Raw genomic sequence first — 19,796 nt, forward strand, 5'->3', positions numbered from 1 at the left:
AGATTAATAAGTGCTTTGCAGACACACACACATGCGCGCACATACACACATGCAGAGGCCTTTTGGAATTACAGATATATGTGACACATTAGACAAGATTTTGTCCTTTCTTTGTCCAGAAAGCAATGATCTCACCATGTAATTTACTGTTGATTTGTGTTTGCACAAATGGAGCCTGGTGTCTTTCAACATTAATAAGGGTTATATTTACCCTTTCCTTGCCCTGACAGGCCTTGGCAGTGAGGAACAGTTAGCTTTGTGAGGAGAGAGAAACACGAGGGATGCTAACAGTCGGACATGTGAAGTATCCGTCATACTGCTGCTCTTGTTGAGCCTGTAGTGACAGTAATCACACTGCAGTAATGGGGACTATAAATAGCAATGACTTGTCAGAGATGGTTTTATGTGAATTTATTCCAGTTCTCAGTCTAACACAAAGACTGGTGTTGAATCGAGATTATAAGCTTGCAGTTAAAAGATGCACTCTGGTTTAGTCTTTTTTGAGACTCAACAGTGCTCTTTAAAGAACTTATTAGCTGAATCAATAATTTATATTACTGTTACTATTACCAAGACTCCTAGACACAGACAAAAGAACTGTCTTTTTAAGTCTCTTTCAGTCTGCTGTCAAAAAGTGACTGTGACTTCGTTGTTTGGTTGTGGATCTTTGTGGTGGTTTTGTGGATCTTTGTGGTGGTTTTGTGGATCTTTGTGGTGGTTTTACATCCGTTTGGGGTGGTTTGTTTCTTCATGCAGATGTTTCAGTTAGGCGGGGGGCATTCATGTGTCTTGGATGAGTGGCTTTGGAGGAAAATCTGAAAGGAGAGCTGATGTGGTTTGAAGGCAAAATCTTTATTGAAACACCTTGAGCGACATGGTGTTTAAGCTTGGCATGGAAGCACAGACTGGATTGCATTCTCCACCACTCTCTGTATTCCACAGAAGAAGGAACTGTGAAAGAAAAAAGGGGAGATAATGGGAAAATGATTGGGTGAGACATTATAGAGATGAATTCATACAAAGGTGTCTAATCAGCAGTGTCTTAACTCATTGATGTCATCACTGAGGAATTAATGGTAGTATTCACTGATTGTTTGAATCTATGTTAACACAAAGAATTCCAATAAATAAATATAAAATTAAAATATTTTTATAGTTTAGTCTACTTGTTGTTGCTTGTCATGCTTGTTCCAGCATGAGCAAAACCTTCTCCCCCCATCACTATGTATTTTTTCTATTTATAGATGTGAATAATGATATGAAATAAAGGGAGTGAAAGGGGGGTTATGGCATCAGTAAAAGCCATACACAGAAATCTTCCGGATGGATGGATGTTACCGCACCATCTTAACCGCACCCTGCTCCACCTGCCCTGACTACAGGGCATTTAGGACAGTCCTGTGCTGCCCTCTAGTGGCCAAAGCAGCCATGTCCTGTACTGCAGCACGGTGGGACAGAGAAGCTACACAATGTTTTATCACCTGCTACTAGATGATTCTTGCTGATTTCATGAGGATTGCTTCTATATCTTAGACTGATGACTAGTTTAAGAAACATAAAATGATGTGTTACTTCTGTTTGGGTTGAGGTTACAGTCTGAGAGACCCAATCTGTAGAGCATGTTGACATCAAAGGATGTTCACCTGCTCTAGTCCTGTGACAGTAGTTTGTATGCAACACTAATAGTTGTATGAAAATAAAAAGCCGTATAATATGTAGCGCAATTATGGTAAAACTGTATTAGAAATTAAAACTCGTCTGTGTGGGGGAGCAACAGTTTTTTGGGGGACATGGATTCTTGTGGTATTCTACCAGCAATGCTGATTAAAATAAGCCCATACACTACTTTCTATACACCTCACGTTTCCACCATTGTTGACTCATTATCACAGATATTATTTTGCAGTACCATTCTGAATATATATAATAAAATAAATAATGTTAAATGTGTTATAATGACAGCAGTTTCTAATTAGAAAACGTATTCTATGGTAATAAACATGAATATATGAAAATAATAATAATAATAATAATAATAACCATCTATTCTCATTACATCTCAACTCATTTGTAGAACATTATGCCACTTATTTTCCTGAAAGGAAACCAGGTAAAATGGTCCAGTTTTATAAATCTTTGGACCTAAACATACTTCATGAGAAGAGAATTGCTGAATCAGGTGAAGCATCACTCTTTTTTTTTTTAACAAGGAGTCACACATCAGAGTTCGCTACTGTAAACCAAATGGTTGACAATCCAATAAAAGTGTCATGAAAAGTGAGTGGTGAAGTAAATGTTTACTATTAAAGGTAAAGCACAATTATCATCAGCCTAAACCACCGAATCATCTCTTTGTATCTGCCAATGGTCGCGTCATATTAAGGTGTGAGGAGTTTACACAAAAAACAAACTTACATGTTTTTGTCTTTTCCTCTCTGCAGCTCCACCTTCGATGCACCGTACCTCGGTTTCATTGGGTTAATAATGTGGTTGTTCCACCGAAACTTCACCTCAGTCACATATCCCACGTCCACCTCAGCGTTTATTAGCAACTCGTAGGTCCGTCCAGGCATCATCGTACCCCTGGAACAATGTGACAACAAATCACACTCAAAACACACTGGGTAGAACTGGATATGGGGTTTTGCGTTGCTGATGTTCAAAGTAGATTTTAACAACAGAATCAAACCTCACAATACTTTTATGTTATGGTCTGTTTTATGTAACCTCCAGAAATAAGGCATCACACCAGAGCCCTTTGCCATATTAGGGTTGTAAGCTCAGTTGTTCAGTTCTAAATGCCTCCTCTCTCCAAACGCTTTGACACCTAGAGTTTGGGACTACCACTCAACACCACCTTGGCTCACCCTGAACATCTACATCTGGTTAGCGGGGAAGAGGCATAGGTGGAGCCCATCAAAACAGATGTAGGAGGTCCTCTTCCTCAGCTTTACCCCAATCAGTGTCACACAGATCAACATTCCTTCATGTGTCCCACAGAGTCATGTCATAGTGTTCTCACACATGAAGCTGGTACTCCTTGGTGCTGTCATTGTCTCCAGTGAGTGCCACATACATGAAGCCTGGGTTGGGCCAGCTGGGACCATCGAGGGTTAGGATCAATTTGTAGCTGTAAGCTGGAAAAGAAACAAAGTAAGCAGTCATATTATTGCATCATAGCTCCATAGCTTTGGCATAGAATGACGACATCTTGATAAATACAGGATTTTCCCTGACTGGAGACCACCGAAGAATACAGGGAGTATTTTCCAGTCTACCTGCTACCTAAATATTGTTGGTGGGGTGTCAACATTGAAAATGTCCAACATGGTGCTGGCAAAAAAGAACAATGTATGAATTGGGAAGGTTCCTGTCTTTTTCTGCCTTTTCTGCATTAATAGCAAAGAGCAATGAAAATGGAGGCATTACGACCTGTAACATGACTGACAGATGCCTCATGTTTTCCCCTTGGGCCTTACCACGGCTGTTAAGATCATATATGGTCACTCACATGTAGCCTACAGCTTCATATTTCATTAAGATAATGTAGCATAAATGAATATCCTGTTAGTGCACTCTTTACAAATATGCAATGCCTAATACTTGAAAACACTGAAAACTTGGATGTTTGATGTACTTTGATGTTCTCAGGGTGTCATGAAAAATGGCTTTGATTTCATGGATGACAATGTATTTTGGAACATCCCAAATTCAGTAGAAAACTATTTTCTACGCTTACTGAGGTGGAGAATGGTACTAGCCCATAGAAAACATCTCCATCCTTCAACTGAGCTAAAAGTATGACCAACACCAAAGTTGGAGATTCTTTGGACAGGATATGAAAAGGTTTCGGTGATTCTTCGCAGTGAGACCTTAAAACCTATGTCATGTATGTAAAAGTCACACTTTTATTTTTGCAGGACAGGAGGGGCATTGTACTTACTGCCAAAGGGATCTGAACTGCCTGTGTTGAGGAAGTACTTCATCTTCGAAATGCCATCAGTCACAGTGAACTTGTCAGCACTGTGGCCCATCAGCGGACATTTGTCGTCTGCACATGGGAAACATTTTCCCTGTGAAGACAAGACCATGATGTAGTGTGAAGAATGGAGTCTTCTCCTGTCGATCAACAGTCAGGAAAGGTGACAAGCCTAAAAGACCTTTCTCTCTATAGCCTGCTCCTTCAAAATGTTACATATTGCCACCTTATAAATGTGAAGGTGGAGAGTAGCGCTGCTTTTGTACTAAGTTGCTCTGTGGGAACAAGCTGACTTAGCGGCTGTCAGCTATGGCTGCAGGAATAACACCAGGGAGCGTTTACGAGGTGAACGACAAGGAGGTGCTAGGGAACATAGTCATATGAGGTCATGCTCGGCACTCCCCGGGCCTCCTTTGATCTGGGACATGTCTCCAAAGCGAGGATAAACTGTCATTAACACCAACAGCTGCAGATGAAAGCCCTCCCCACAGAAGAAATCAGGGAAGCCCATTTACATCGCCCCCTCCACTGCAACAAAAACCCAATCTTGCCGAATCAAATTCTAAAACCAAAGAAATGGTTCACAGCCATATCGGTGTCATACAGCAACAGGTGGCTGTCCCATGCACATGCTGGGATGGTGTAGATATGCGACCCCCCCCCCCAGCCCTTCTGTTGTCCGAGCTCGTCTGTTCGCCCTGAGTCACTATTGAAATTAAGGACATAAAATACCTTCCAGATCCCTTGTCTGTCTCCATATTGCATGTGGCCTGGCCGGGAATCATTAAAGCCGCTTTTCATGCAAAATATGGTTCTGCTAACTATTTGAATGCTTTGAGCCAAATTATTTTCAAGAGAAGATATGGTCACAGATGGCAAAAATCTCTGATGGCTACTACAGAACTGTTACAAACGTCTTGTGTCTCTTCCTGCCAGCTGAATTCTCAACTCTCCCAGACCACGTCTACCCTCTGACTCCACAGACCTGCCGTTCTCCACCTGTCCACCAGATGCCCTTGGACTTTCCCTCCGTTTCCCATTACGTCACATCTACACACTTGTTCCCACTTCCCTCATTGGCTCTGCAGATACCTGGACTTCCACACCCGCAACCCATCGCCTCATCAGCCACTCACCACATATACAATCATCTTCCTTCATTCCTTGACAGACTGTATTGTTCCCATGCTTCATGCTCTTGCATTCTAGCCTCTGTGTGTCTGTGATCTGAAATATGAAACCTGCCTGTTTTGACCTATAGATCTTTTTCATGCCTGACATTTTGATAAGTCAAAGCAGGAGAAGCACATGGTGTAATTAATAATATATATGATGGCTGTGTTCCATCTAGGTGAGCCAGTTGCTGGCGTTTGGTATTATACATGCCATAGTTAATGTTAGTATTTACACAGGTTGCTTTTCCAACAATGGTTAAGTTAAAATGTGTTGTGAAAAAGGACTATTTGACTTTGCAACAGTAGCTCTCCAGCTAGCCCTCCATGGAGCTCCATTACGCTTGTACAAAACAACATAATAATATAATCATATAGTCATAATAATATTCAATTCAATTCAATTCAATTTATTTTGTATAGCCCAATATCACAACAGAGTGTCTCATAGTGCTTTACAAAGTTCACTGAAATAAACAAGTGTATATGGCATAATATATATGGCATTTGTTGAATGTGGGATTTTTATTTGTAATGGAGTATTTTTAAATGTTAGCACTGCTTTACATAAAGGATCTTAATACTTCTACCTCCACTGATAAGGTCAAGGCAATGTAAAAGAGAAATCAGTAAGGAAGACACACTGAGTTATGCTTAATGTCAGTACCTCCTTTTTATGGCCTGTGTTTTCTTTTACAGTAAGGCTAGCAGGAAAGGAAGCATTTAAGTTGTATTTCTTAGCATTTAGAGATCCTACCTGACTACCTGGTCTTACACAACTGGCTTGGTTATCTAAAACAAAAACATTCTCCAAACAAAGTTTGTGAAATGTGCAAATTACTAACATCTTATGTATATTCTGCAGGAAAAAACCTTAGATAAGTACGGTTAGACAAAAGACTCACATTGGCAAAACTATCCTTGTCGGAGCAGGGGAATCCTACAAAGCCTTGGGGTTTCACCATGCTCTCACTGTAGTACTGATAGGCTCGGACATGGTTGCAGGAATCAAACTTGATGGTACCTGGCAAAAGATTCGAACAGGTGATCACAGGGAAGAGAAGAAGTGAGTCTTGAATTTCAGATGGCTTCATATAAATGCATGGCTGGGGTCATGATGCGTCCCTAAGCACGAGAAACACTTGGTGATTTAGAAGACTGAGAAGCTGACAACTGAGAGAGAGAATTATCTGAAACGCATCATAATGAAATTTCCTGCCATCATTTTGAAAATCAGCACAGAAAATTGGTTTAGGAGAAAGTTGCAGTCGGCTCCAGGAAAACAATAATCAGGGTAATCTCAGAGTCAGTGTCAGGGTGTGAGACAGGCAAAGGAGAGACAGACAGATAGAGAAAGAGGTCACAACTTCTGTTGTTTTCTCTTCCAGTACAAGGTAAACACCAGGCGCTCCAAGACCTCCAGCTATGCAGCTCTGGCTCCCACTCTCTCTCTCTTATCTATAGGATCAAACGTGGCACTTTCAGCTGTGCCAACGACAGCCCACACCCCCACCCCCCATACCCAGGCATGACACCAATGCTGCCACTTGAGCCTTGCTACTCAGCGGCACATTTCAAAAGAAAGCCATCGTCAACCATATTAGAAATATTTTCTCAGATTGGTCCAGCAGGAATAACTCCGCCTGAGGTTTCTTTACGATTTTTCCATTGGGACAACTCCAATATTCCACAGGGGCTCCGCATTGTAAGTTACATAGTTGAGAAAATAGGATGTATGAGTCATTGCGTTATGAATAGGAAGCATGCCTTAAGAATTGCGTTTAGAACACTAGGCCTGTGGTGCGTAGAACAGAAGTATTATAGCAAAGGTCACTTCATGTGCTTTGTAGCTTCTCCAAGTAAAAACTAACACAGACAATGGATCCTAACTACACTGGACCGATCATTAAACTGATAAAAAGGAAAGTTTCCATGTGATGGAAAACATGGATTTCTGCATTGTTCCTGATATTTGTTTGTTTTTAATAATTATTGGTACGCTGCGTGCCAAATGAGCTTTGCGGATTCATTTGTTAACATTCGTCACAGACAAGTGACTCATCTCCTGGGATGTCAGGTAGTTACATTGGAATTGTTTATCCTTATGTAGCTGGGTGGAAAAACAATGCAATTATCATTAAGACCATGAGAGGGCATTGTCACTTTTAGGGAACCTCTGTGAGCATAAGAGATATTGGGGAACAGCAAAGAGAGACTGGGAAGTCATTACCACAAAGCTTGACACAAACTGTTTGCCATAGGAATGTTGGCTGTACTCTGACAGTGATATCCTGTGAAATGTAACCTTTGCATCAAATGATTAACATTTGATATTGTGTGTACAACCATACTGTGAGCTACTGTTCAATAATTTGATTTTATTTATTTGTTAGATAGATAAATGCAGTAGTGTATGGCCTGGTCCTGTGTTAACCACAGAGTGTATAAGAAGAAGAAGTGGATGAAGCTATGGGTCTGGTAAGTGAAGCCACTGTGGAAGAGACTTAAACCTGCATTCTTTCTAAAAGCTGGCTCCATGCTAAAATGATCCTACTTCTCATTTGATTTATTATCAAAATGAAGCTGTAGATGGCCATTGAACCAAAATGGCTTGCTAGTTTCCTGCCTAAAGTAAGCATGTTATGCCATTTCTGGTTTGTTGGAGCTTCTGTGCACTATGCTGTCCAATACCTGCTCATGGCAATTAAAACGTCATCAGTCTACTCACATCTCTTGGTTGAAGTTAGGGAAATATGGTAGTCTTGGTTTAACAGTACACAACATCCATCCATGCATCATCTATACCGCTTATCCGTCAGGGAGCTGGAGCCAATCCCAGCTGACTTTGGGCGAGAGGCGGGGTACACCCTGGACTGGTCGCCAGCCAATCGCAGGGCCACATACAGAGACAGACACTCACACTTAAGGGCAATTTAGAGTCACCAATCAACCTAATGTGCATGTCTTTGAATTGTGGGAGGAAGCCGGAATACCCGGAGAAAACCCATGCAAACACGGGGAGATTATGCAAACTCTACAGAGAAAGACCCCAGGTCCAAACCTGGAACCTTCTTGCTGTGAGGCAACAGTGCTAACCACCATACCACCATGCTGCCCTAGTACACAACATGTTCTTTATTAAAATCTAACAGAAATGAAAATTGCCCAAGCCTAACTACACAGGGCACTCTGGGAGTTTTATTGAACCAGCATTACCAACTAGACACAACAATGGAAAGAAAGCCAAAGCTTTGACTGAGTTTAAAGGACTGCAGTCTTTGATTGGGTTGCAGAAAAAATGTTACTATACCAAAGCCATCATCAACATTCCGCTTAGTCTATTAAAATGTGTTTGTGTGCCTTGGTTTCTCTCACCCTCCCAGATGGCATCCAGATTAGTGGGATTGCCTCTGTTGGCAGAGCAGCCAGGCATCAGCTCTCCTCCGTTGGGGTAGAAGTCAATGTGGCCCACAGATTGTGACATCCCCAGACCTGTGCGGATGGAAACACAAAATCCCTTTTGATGATTGAATAATTGAAAATTTGATAATGATAATCAAGTCTGAGTTCTCTTAGTTCCAACTCTATTAGGCAACAGTAAAAAATGCATTCAAATTGTTAATCAAAATTAAAAGAGCACTGAATAATTTTTTTGCATTTTTTCTGAGAATTGTCACATTCAAAACCCATTACTACTTACAGGTTCAGTATACAATTACTTTGGACCAGAGATTTAGAAAGTACACTGAATACATGGAATGACTTTGATTATTGTCATCAACAGTGTTGGTATGTATGTACCAAGTTTAGAGTTGAAAGGAAGTCCATCGGTGTGAATGACATCCACAAAAACAGCATCGCTGGTGTCCAGACACACAGATGCATTAGTGTCCATGAAGTAAGGTTCAGTTGGGTCCAGTCCTGAGCAAAAGAAGTAAGGTATGAAATCACATGTGGATTCTCATTATCAAATCATCACACATGCACAAAGACAGATGCCAGTACAGAAACTCAGCTGTCTCAGCATCCTGAGTGACATGATAGACTGCAACAAAGAACAGCATCCTTTGCCCAACCTTCTCATTTAATGTTTTCTTTATTCCTTTATTTTCTGTCTGTTTCTGTCTTTTGAGCAAAGGGCTCCCTCACACATAGTTGCTAAATGCATCCCTGGACCCAGCTTTATGCCAATGAGGGACACATGACCCTACAACCTCAGGCCACAAAACCAGATCTTCCCCTCTGATCTCTGAGGGCCAACTGAGCTAAGCTCAGTGCTCTCTCTCAACCTCTCTTAAACCTTTGGCTCTGGACCCATGAGGGTCTAAAACTCCTCTTTCTGATCTCTCTCCTGGACGGAGGAGAGATCAACTCTCTCTGACCTCTCATCTGGACTGAGAGGTCTCCTCCCAGAGCTGCTAACCAGCAAGGAACACAGGAGCGACAAGATTCCTCCAGCCTGCAACCAGGACAGCAAGGACAGAGAAGCAGAACCTTCTTCCAGCCTGGTTCATCAACAGGCTGAGAAAGCAGCACACTGAAGGACCTTCTTCTTTCCCTTTTCTCTTCTGCCGTGAGAGGCAAGGTACCAAATCACTACAATTGTGTCCTGCAGAGGTAGGGTTGGTTTCATACAATGAATAGCCCTTTTCGACGACTGTGATTCGTATCATGGCAAGAACCACTCAGCTAAGTAAAGAGAAATGACCGTTCATTAATACTTTAATCCTTGTATGGTGTTCGGGTTTGTGGGATCTATCTATCTATCTATCTATCTATCTATCTATCTATCTATCTATCTATCTATCTATCTATCTATCTATCTAAAAAGTTAAAAAAAAATTGAAGGTGTGTCCAAACGTTCGTAACATAATTGTTGTTTTTAAAACTCAAAAATATCAATTCCTTATACAAAATAAGAAAAGAAACCAATACTTCAATAAACCGGGCTGGTTTATTTCTATTTGAATAGACTGCTCATTTCTACACATTAGTGAGCGACAGCTAAAAGTATTGGGACTGCAGCAGGCTTACCTGTGATGCGTGCGAGGCCAGGGATCCTGCTGCCAGCATCTCCAGCAGCGTGTGCTCCGAGGCTGTGTCCGATGATATGGAACTGACTAGCCTTCTGCTTGTAGTTGCCCTGCGTCATGTAACATGTACGTTAAATTCAAAGATACTGTATCTACCACACAATCCTAATTAGTAAATACACCGTGTCCGTCAGCCACTGAGAATATGAGAATATTCACTTAGCTTCCAGGTGTGTCTGTCTGTCCCCTTTGCACAGCATGTGTTGTGTAGTTAGTCTTTAGTGTCTGTGATTACACTGACAGGAATATGAAAATGTTTTACATCTAATGAAATATGTATTTTGTTTATGCAGATGTGACCATACTCCTTCTGTCTATGAGATAACCTCAACTTCATGGAAGCACAATACTAAATTGTTTGTATGTAATGTTTGTATGTTGTCTGTTCTAGGAGTGAAGTGAGAATATAAGTATCAGTTTTATCTTTTTGTGTTCAATGTAGAGACAGATCCAGAGTGTTTTTATTCTAGCTAGTTAGTACAAAGACTGGAAGCAGGGGAAAAGGTTTTAATACATAAGTAGAAAATACATGTCCTGTACAAAATGAAATGTGAATCCTGAAACAGCCCTTGCTGCAAACACATTGCAGGACAGTCAGGAGATGAACCATCAGTCCTGTGGTTCCCACAAACTTTAATAACACGTCATGTACTCTATCCACTCTGCTGCTGAAAAGGAGAGATTGTTAAACATCTTAAATAATCTTAAAGATCTAAAAGACAATGCTGGGGGTATAATCAATTGTCCATTCAACAGTGTGTGGTTTGACACAATTATCAGCTGTATATAGTATCAGACTTACTCAAGCTACTATAGGTGACTAAGTGTTGTATTTACCATGAGGAATGTAATCATGGATGCCACCTGGGCAGCCACCACCCTGGCGTTATTGGCAGCTTGGGAATACTGAGTCTTGACACCTTTCTTCCACTCCACAGCAATGCAGTTCACATTTCCCCACTTCACCATAACCTAGACACAGCAACAAAGTGGGTCAGAGTTCACCCATTTTACAAGAACACACACGTACTGAGCCCTAGTAAGTAAAAAAGTAAAGATTTATTAATATAGCTTGCACTTTTACAAAATAAAAGTGACAAGGTGCTTCCCAATAAAAGAAAGAACATTTAGCACGAAATCTAATGCATTATCTTGCACTTCGTGCAGGAAAATGAAGCAAGCAGCTTCAACCAATCGTGTTTGTGATACCAACGCTGCTATACTGTATAGCAATATACACGGCTCTCTGATACAAGGCTCTAATGTTAGCAAGCAGAAAACTGGAATTGACCATCACATCCTGTTACAGAGACTGGAACAGTTCATTGGTATAAAAGGAACTGCATTAAGCTGGTTTAAGTCCTATTTATTAGATCGATTTCAGTTTGTACATGTTAACAATGAGTCCTCTGTCCACACTAAAGTTAGACATGGAGTTCCACAAGGTTCAGTGCTTGGACCAATACTCTTTATCTTATATATGCTTCCTCTGGGTAATACTATCAGGAAGCACTCCATTAATTTCCACTGTTATGCAGATGATACACAATTATATTTATCAATAAAGCCAGATGAACACAATTAGTTGAGTAAACTTCAAGTCTGCCTTAAGGACATAAAGTCCTGGATGAGCAGCAACTTTCTGCTGCTAAATTCAGATAAAACTGAAGTTATTCTGCTTGGCCCCAAACACCTCAGAGACACCTTTTCTACCAACATAACTGCTCTGGATGGCATTACTCTGGCCTCCAGCTCCACTGGGAGGAATCTGGGAGTCTTATTTGATGAAGATTTGTCCTTTAACTCCCACATTAAACAGATTTCTAGAACTGCCTTTTTCCATCTACGTAATATTGCTAAAATCAGGCCCATTATATCCACAGATGATGCAGAAAAATTAGTACACACATTTGTCACTTCTAGGTTGGACTATTGTAACTCATTATTATCAGGCTGCCCCAATAAGTCCTTAAAGACTCTCCAGCTGGTTCAGAACGCTGCTGCTCGTGTTCTGACGAGAACTAAGAGAAGAGACCATATTTCTCCTGTACTGGCTTCTCTTCATTGGCTTCCAATAAAATCTAGAATAGAGTTTAAAATCCTTCTCCTCACCTACAAGGTTCTTAATGGTCAGGCTCCATCATATCTTAAAGAGCTCATAGTACTTTACTACCCCACTAGAGCACTGTGCTCCCAGAATGCAGGCCTACTGGTGGTTCCTAAAGTCCTCTAAAGTAGTGATGGAGCCAGAGCTTTCAGCTATCAGGCTCCTCTCCTGTGGAACCTCCTTCCAGTTTGGGTTCGGGGGGCAGACACCCTCTCTACATTTAAGAGTAGACTAAAAACCTTCCTTTTTGACAAGGCATATAGTTAAGGGCTGGCTCAGGCCTTAGACCAGCCCCTAGTTATGCTGCTATAGGCTCAGACTGCCGGGGGACTCCTATGGTGCACTGAGCTCCTCTATTCTCTCTCCTCCTCTTCCTCTCCATCTTTATGTCTCATGTCAGCCTAATGTCTGCCTCTAACTTGCTATCTTCCCTGGAGCCTTTCTGTGCTTTCTCATCTCTCAGGTTCCTATGGATCCTGGTCCTGGTCCTGCTGATGTGGTTCTCTGCTTCATGAATCACTGCTGCGGATCGTCGGCCACTCGTCATGTTTTTCAATAATATCATACTGCTAATCTTTTAGTCACACTCCTATTGTTAGTGCTATAGTCACTGCTAGTACGTTGGTTGCTGTTTGTGTTGTCTCTCTCTCTCTCTCTCTCTCTCTCTGTCCAACCTCCACCCAACGCGGACCCCTACAGAAGCCGCCCACATTGAGCCTGGGTCTGTTCCAGGTTTCTTCCTGTTAAAGGGGAGTTCTTCCTGCCACTGTTGCCCAATATAATATAATATGTGATGCTGCTCATGTGTGGATTCTTGAATCCTTCATGTTGAATTCCTGAATCGTTGGGTCTCTCTCTAATTAAAGAGTTTGGTCTAGACCTGCTCTTTATGGAAAGAGTCTTGAGATAACGCTGTTGTGAATTGGCGCTATATAAATAAAGATTGATTGATTGATTGAATTGGCTGCACCCTATGGCAACGGTTTGCAAAATGCTAAAGTACTAGCAATATTCAACATGGCCACTCTGCTTTCATGGTAAATCTATGTATAAACCCATGTATTAACAACTCATGCAACACATTTACATATTCCAGGAAAATAAAGCCAGCAGGTTCAACCATTCCAATCGTAATTTGTGATGAACAGGAATTAGCTGCACCTGGAGTTAGCAGCCTGTTAGGAGGAGGCTAAAGTATTAGCAACAGTCAACATAGCCTTTCACTGGCTACTTTCAAGGTAAATTTACATACATCACGTATGGATGTATTATAAGAGCTTTTATAATAACATGACAAGTGCTAATGAAGTACTGCAACACTTTTAAATATAACAGGATAAGGAAGTTAGCACCGTTCTCATCTCAGACCTGATTCACCTATACTGACTCATGTCTGATTGTATTTATTGCTGGCCTCTCTCTCTCTGTCTGTCCTCCTATGTTTTCTTTTATAATCCATTTGTTACAGGGGACTGAACTTTTCTGGGATCACTTCACTCATGTGGTAGCTGTGGCTCAGGATGTAGAACAGGCAGTTCAATTACTGTCTCCTCTTGTCCACATGAGACCTTGTACAAGACTCTAAACCCTAAATTGCTCCCATTGAATTGGGCCACAATTAGACATCTGCATTGTCATCCTTCAGTCGTTTATTTGCTCACACAGTGTTTTGTGCTACAACAGATTAGCAAAAAGTAATTAGACAGACAAGGTGCCAGTTGAGGCATTCATACTTGCCCTGGGGTTTCTGTGGGTTAATACAGCCCTGAGGACCAGAGCATCATTCTGAGTTCAACTTCTCAGTCAACTTCACTAGCCAGATATAAGGTATCTTAATCAATCATCAATCAATCATTGTGGGTTCCTCACTTCTAGGATTTCCTCAGAGAACATCTGTTCTTACCTTACACATCTCCTGTGGCCAGTCCTCATCTCCTTTTTCCAGATAACCAGGAATGATGAATCGAGTCTTTTTCATCCCACTGTAGTTTGATGCCTGGATGCTTTGGTCAGTCTTGATCTCCTGACAGTTTCATAGAAAACCAAATGCAAAAAGACAGGTTAACATTTTTCAAGTCAATAGCCACGTGCCCACAGACTATGTACAATTAGTCCACAGATTAATTTGTCACTGTAATTGTCCCCTCTGTTCATACTGATTACAAAAATCCCCTCTTTAAGTGATTTAAATGTGAGTAATGTGGGACAAAATCCACAGCCTTTTTTTGAGAAAAAAAATGTGAAAGTTCATCTCAAGTTAATCTGTGGCTTCAGCAGTCTGAGTTAGATAAATGAAATGGGCATCTTTGAAATCTTCTTTAGTCCCTCTTTATTTTACTGTCCTGCTGCCATAGCCCAGCAAGGACACAAAGTGAATTTCATACCAAGCCTGTAACTGTGAATGGAACCCATGTGATCTGTCTAACATTGATTTGATCTGAATTGAAGAATTTATTATTGCACAGAATGAGTACTGTGGATTTTGTGTCCATCACTTACATTGAAATGTGTTTAGAAAGAGATTTCTTCAGAGCTAGGATAGACAAAAGAGGGAAGGACAGCAACCAAAAACCCTTTCAGTGGTTACACACATGGTTTTCACATATACTGTATGTCCACAGTTCTTTGTAGGCATTTACCAAGCCAAAGAAAAAGAAAGTCTTCTCTTGCCTGATAGTAGCGGTTCTTCTGGGTAAAGAGGAGGAAGCGGGTGCTGATCTCGTCTGGGTGCCAGGGCAGGACAGAGACTGGTCTCTGAGGGGTGCCCCCCCAGGGAGGAATGTCCTCAAAGCAGCCCAGCTCATTAAAACAGACCTCAGCCGCTTTGGATATTAAGAACACAACACTAAGATAAACCCTCACACCCCCACATGGAGTGAATTTCACCGTGATACTCATGCAGTTTCAATACCACATACAGGCAACTCTGACAAATACATACATGATACAATCCATACAAAATACAATACATATATTATCCTCAATTCATTCCATTTTAAAGCTTTCTAGCCTGAAAAATTCCTTCACAGACCCTTCAGGAAGAAATGACAGATGAACCTCACATAAAGAGTGTGTCTTGGCAATAGAGAGTCCAAAATGAGTCCAAAAAGGTCACAAGGTTGGTCATAACCAACCTTTTGACAAGAAACTAAATCTGAACTTAGACTAAAGGCTGCAGACCGCTTGTCTCAGTAAGAGGAATTGAATGGGTGGTACTGCCAAAGGTACAGTGTGACTTGGGTTTGGGTCTTGTGATTTTTATACTCAGGATATGATGTTTACATGGAACCTTAGAGAGGTCAAACCACAGATCATCATTTACATGGAGCATGTTAAACCTGGTTATTCAACTACCTGTTTGCATAATTCTATCACCTGCATAAAGAAAATCTGTCATGTATCTGCACCAGCTGAGTAAACTGAGCAGTGGAGGATGAGCCCAGTTTGGTTTGTGGCTGCCAGGCCTCTTCATTCTTTAGTGTTCACTGCCTCAAGTACTCAGGCTTTTATATACATGTTTGGATCAGTTACATTTAAATGCACCAGTAGCAACAATAAAATAAAATATGAAGTAATTTTTCAGGAATATGGTCAAATTTAACAAGCAGCAGCCTGCTGGTCAGTTAGCCATTACAAACTCATGCAGCCAAAGCTGTAGACCTTTATTCTGAATTTAACAGAGATCTCAAGCTGAAATGAAATATTGATAAAAACATGGGTAAGAAATTCAGAATATCTGCATACCACCTTAACTCTGATGGCTGATTTAGTGCAGTTTTGTCAAAACTGAGTCCAAAAATTAAAGTCACCTTACCATATGATGCGCCAATGAGGAAGCAGAGCAGACCCAAACTTGACATCGGTGACATCTGTTAGAAATAAAATTACATTGAGAGCATCTAGGCTGAGAAGTGAAACAAAGATATGGTGTGCACTCACCTCGAGGACAGACACGAAGGTAGTGAACTGAGTCTGCAGCGCCTTAAATACCCCAGCCAAATACTTTTAAGCCCACGTAGGTGTGGGAAACACACAGGTGACAAACAGACTGGCATGTCAAAAAAAGGTCACTTATCACTTATTTCTTACATGTATGTGTTCATACATACGAGATCAGAATCAGAATCAGAATCAGAATTCCTTTAATAATCCCCAGGGGGAAATTGCTTTTTGTTACACACAGCTCCAAAAGAATAAGAATAAGAATAAGAATAAAGTAATGATACAAATAATACCACTACTACTAAACGTAAGATGCCTGCAGCATACATACATGCAGTTCACAATCTTAACAGATGTTGATAAGTTGGAGAAGCACATGCTTTCCCATGTCAAGGGACTATCCTGGTTAAATAAAATGCTGTAAAATACTGCAGAGATAGCTTTAGTCAACAGAATTTCATAATCCCAGTTCTACTCTATATCAGCAGCTGATAGAAATAATCTACAGTAGTGTAGAACAGCCTCAGGGTCAGCCTGTACCTGATTCAGGACTACTCACACATTTATTGGAATGGTATGAATATAATCACCACGGGTGGCAATATAAACTGTGAAAATAAGGACAGGCACATGTCAGATTTTTACTTCTTTCTAGTTTAACCTTCAGCCTTAGCCTAGATTTATCACTGTATTAGATGGACGATACAGCCCCGTTACTTGGATGATATTAAAGTTTGGAATGTCATTTCAAAATACACATTAATAATAATAATAATATTAATTAATTAATAATAATAATTAACACATCTCAAAGTGCTACATAAAACACCAATAGGCAAATCAACAATAGAAAAATCAGTCAGCATCATAAAAACCAGAAAGGATTTTAGTCCTTTTTTAAAGGACTCTACAGTTATAGCCTGTTTCCCGTAGCTACATCAGGCTGTGGAAAAGAGTGTGTACTGACAGCTTCACTGAGCACCCAAAACGTTTTTTGCCTGTATTAACATAAAAAACTATGGAGAAAAAGCCCATGTCTCTCCCACCACACAAAAAGACAAACAACCAAACAGAATAAAAAGCACAACTAAGACAGAGAAAATCTGATGAACAAATCATTTTAAAGTTCGAGCTAAAATGCAGAGAGAGTGAAACACAATCCTTTATAATAATAACAATAATAAGAATAATTACCCCTCTGATAGCAACAACTGACTCAGCGTTGATTCTTTTTCTTTGTTCAGATATTGACTGATTTACATTCTAATATAATTTGATTCTATAACTTACTCAGACAAACACTCATTTCAACAGGACATTAAACAGTCGTGTTGAGTTATCTGACTTGATATAGAAAGATGCTAGTTCTCAACAACATTTTATTGTGTTTTTCCCGTCTCCTACCAAGCTACTGGTTTCATTATATTTCACAGCAATGGGTTTTGATACGAGACTGCCACTGCCTGGAAATACCTATTTTCCAAATCAACCTTCACTTTCTATTGCATTGCTGACAGCAGTGACACATTCAAATATTGTAAAAGGCAGATGCAAAGAAAGGAAAACTACTGCATGCTTTGTAGCGGCTGTGTGTGAAAACCCACTCGGCACACACACTTTGTTGTGCTGGTGAACACTGATGAAAGTCTGCAGGATTATGGAACAAAATGCTACAACATGAAAAAGCAATATGGTAGTCCTTCAAAGTAAAGGAACCATTAATGATGCTTATAACCACATTACTGAACAGTACTATCCAGTGTAAGTGGGTCACGTGTCTTATTCCTGCTTAAGTGTTTAGGATTTAAGGTTGATATTACTCTGATTGGACTCATCCTCACTGCAGCTCTTAACCTGTTGGACTCTACACTCTAAGTAACAGTAGCTATAGATGAAACAATTACAAATAAATCATTACAATATATATTGTATATATCTGTAGTAAGACACTCATGATTCCATGTATTTATGAATCATCTTCTACAGATTTGTCTCTAATTCAGCCTGACTTACAACCTTGATACAAGCAGCAGATATAATTGCATTTGACATGATTTTGTGAACGTACAGGACTTATCAGCAAGTACAAGTTTTATTCTATATTATTACAGCTGGCATTTCACTATATTGTCATTCATTACGTGTTTACACAACACTTATGCGTACGCCTGTGTGTACAACTGCACCAGTGTCTTCTGTTGTTCGGACATTCTATATGTGTCCAGTAGATGGCGTTAGAGAGAGAGAGAAGTGACCGCAGCAGCTCCTCTCCTGTTATCACTGGACCAGTTAGATCTCTGCTACCACTGGCTTGTTTTAAGTGCAAAGTGAATTTGTTTTGAGTCTTGATAACCAATGTAATTTATCATGTAGGAAAACCAGTCAGTATATATAATATATATATATATAATATGTAAAATACACGACTTTAAAGGTGTTACTTTTTGGTTTTTCAATTCAAAACCTTTTAAAATGATTTCTTTAAGCATGTAATGATCAGTCACAGCGATGATAGTGTTTGCTGTGGGTGGTGACCACAAAGACACTGCTGTTCTTTCACATTGCATTGCACATCCATATTGTTTATATATGAAGTATTGAACCACGATTGTCCATGTATGATTTCCTGGACATTTCATTCTGAACGCTCCTGAGCACAAAGGCAGTGGAACAATGGAATTTTGAAAATCAGTATCAAAGCAATGAGACCTGGGAATATTTTTTACTGATTGCAAAAATGCCCTCACAAGCCTTTCAGCTTCCATGTCTAGATTTTGATGTTCCACTTTTAAGACTCTTGTGAAATACAAGCTGTGATGAGTAAAAGAAGGTCGCTACAGGCTGTCATTATATTTGGATTAAAAATAATGTGTGTTGCACCTTTTAAACCATTGCCCTCCAGAGGACCAGCAGCTCAGAAATGCAGAGCTAAATCAGAGTAGTCAGACTGAGTAAACAGGCCAGCAGGAGCCAATCTTTGCCAGATGATGTAGTGAGAGTGTTGGGGTTTTCTCTGTGAAGTGTGTTGGGATTTGGACCTGGGTTAATCCCATGTGAAAACAGCCCTGGGTGCACTCTGGGCTCTCCTGGGCTCCTGGACAAATACCAGCCAATTAGAGGTGTCTGGGATAGGTTTTAGACAAGAGCTGCAGCGGCTATGTCGCTGGGAGTCTGAGTGTGTGTGCATCTGTGTGAGTGTGTGTGTGCATGTGTCTGTGAAATGTGTGTTGCGTTGTGTTGTTGTTTTGTTTTTTTTAATACTGTTTGGACTTCAGCTCACATAAATTAGAATTTGCTATCATTTATGCAAACATAATTAGTTACTAGGATTTATGACATTCACTTAAGTAACATTCAGTTTCAAGATGACAAAGATGCAGAGAAGTTATTGAACAATGTTCTGTGTGTGTCTTGGTAGTGGGATACACTCATTGCAGCTGTGGATCTGGACATGGGGTTTGTTGGTGAGTATTGTGTGTGGATCAAAGTCTGATTTATCTTAT

The 19,796-nt window shown here is 40.4% G+C and overlaps 1 protein-coding gene across 1 annotated transcript; it reads right to left on the bottom strand.

The window, feature by feature from the left end:
• Window positions 1-833: 833 nt before the first annotated feature.
• On the bottom strand, window positions 834-16,220 carry LOC139210805 (inactive pancreatic lipase-related protein 1-like). The gene is made up of 12 exons (XM_070840972.1): window positions 16,166-16,220; window positions 15,022-15,173; window positions 14,255-14,374; window positions 11,082-11,216; window positions 10,186-10,294; window positions 8,953-9,072; window positions 8,527-8,643; window positions 6,057-6,175; window positions 3,944-4,073; window positions 3,023-3,137; window positions 2,416-2,583; window positions 834-951 (listed from the first exon to the last, which is right to left on the bottom strand). Exons 1-12 carry the CDS (start codon window positions 16,218-16,220, stop codon window positions 882-884), a joined length of 1,410 nt encoding a protein of 469 aa, XP_070697073.1. The 3' UTR covers window positions 834-881.
• Between the last annotated feature and the right edge of the window lie 3,576 nt (window positions 16,221-19,796).

Source organism: Pempheris klunzingeri, chromosome 12, assembly GCF_042242105.1.
Source record: "Pempheris klunzingeri isolate RE-2024b chromosome 12, fPemKlu1.hap1, whole genome shotgun sequence".
NCBI lineage: Eukaryota > Metazoa > Chordata > Actinopteri > Acropomatiformes > Pempheridae > Pempheris > Pempheris klunzingeri.

What these genes read in the sequence shown, in the direction of transcription:
- LOC139210805 (XM_070840972.1), bottom strand. Translation starts at nt 16,220, where the DNA reads ATGTCACCGATGTCAAGTTTGGGTCTGCTCTGCTTCCTCATTGGCGCA. An exon ending in TCTGGATGCCATCTGGGAGG is followed by an intron (nt 6,176 to 8,526) that starts GTGAGAGAAACC and finishes ATCTTTTGCCAG; the next exon opens with GTACCATCAAGTTTGATTCC. An exon ending in AGAGGAAAAGACAAAAACAT is followed by an intron (nt 952 to 2,415) that starts GTAAGTTTGTTT and finishes TTTCTTTCACAG; the next exon opens with TTCCTTCTTCTGTGGAATAC.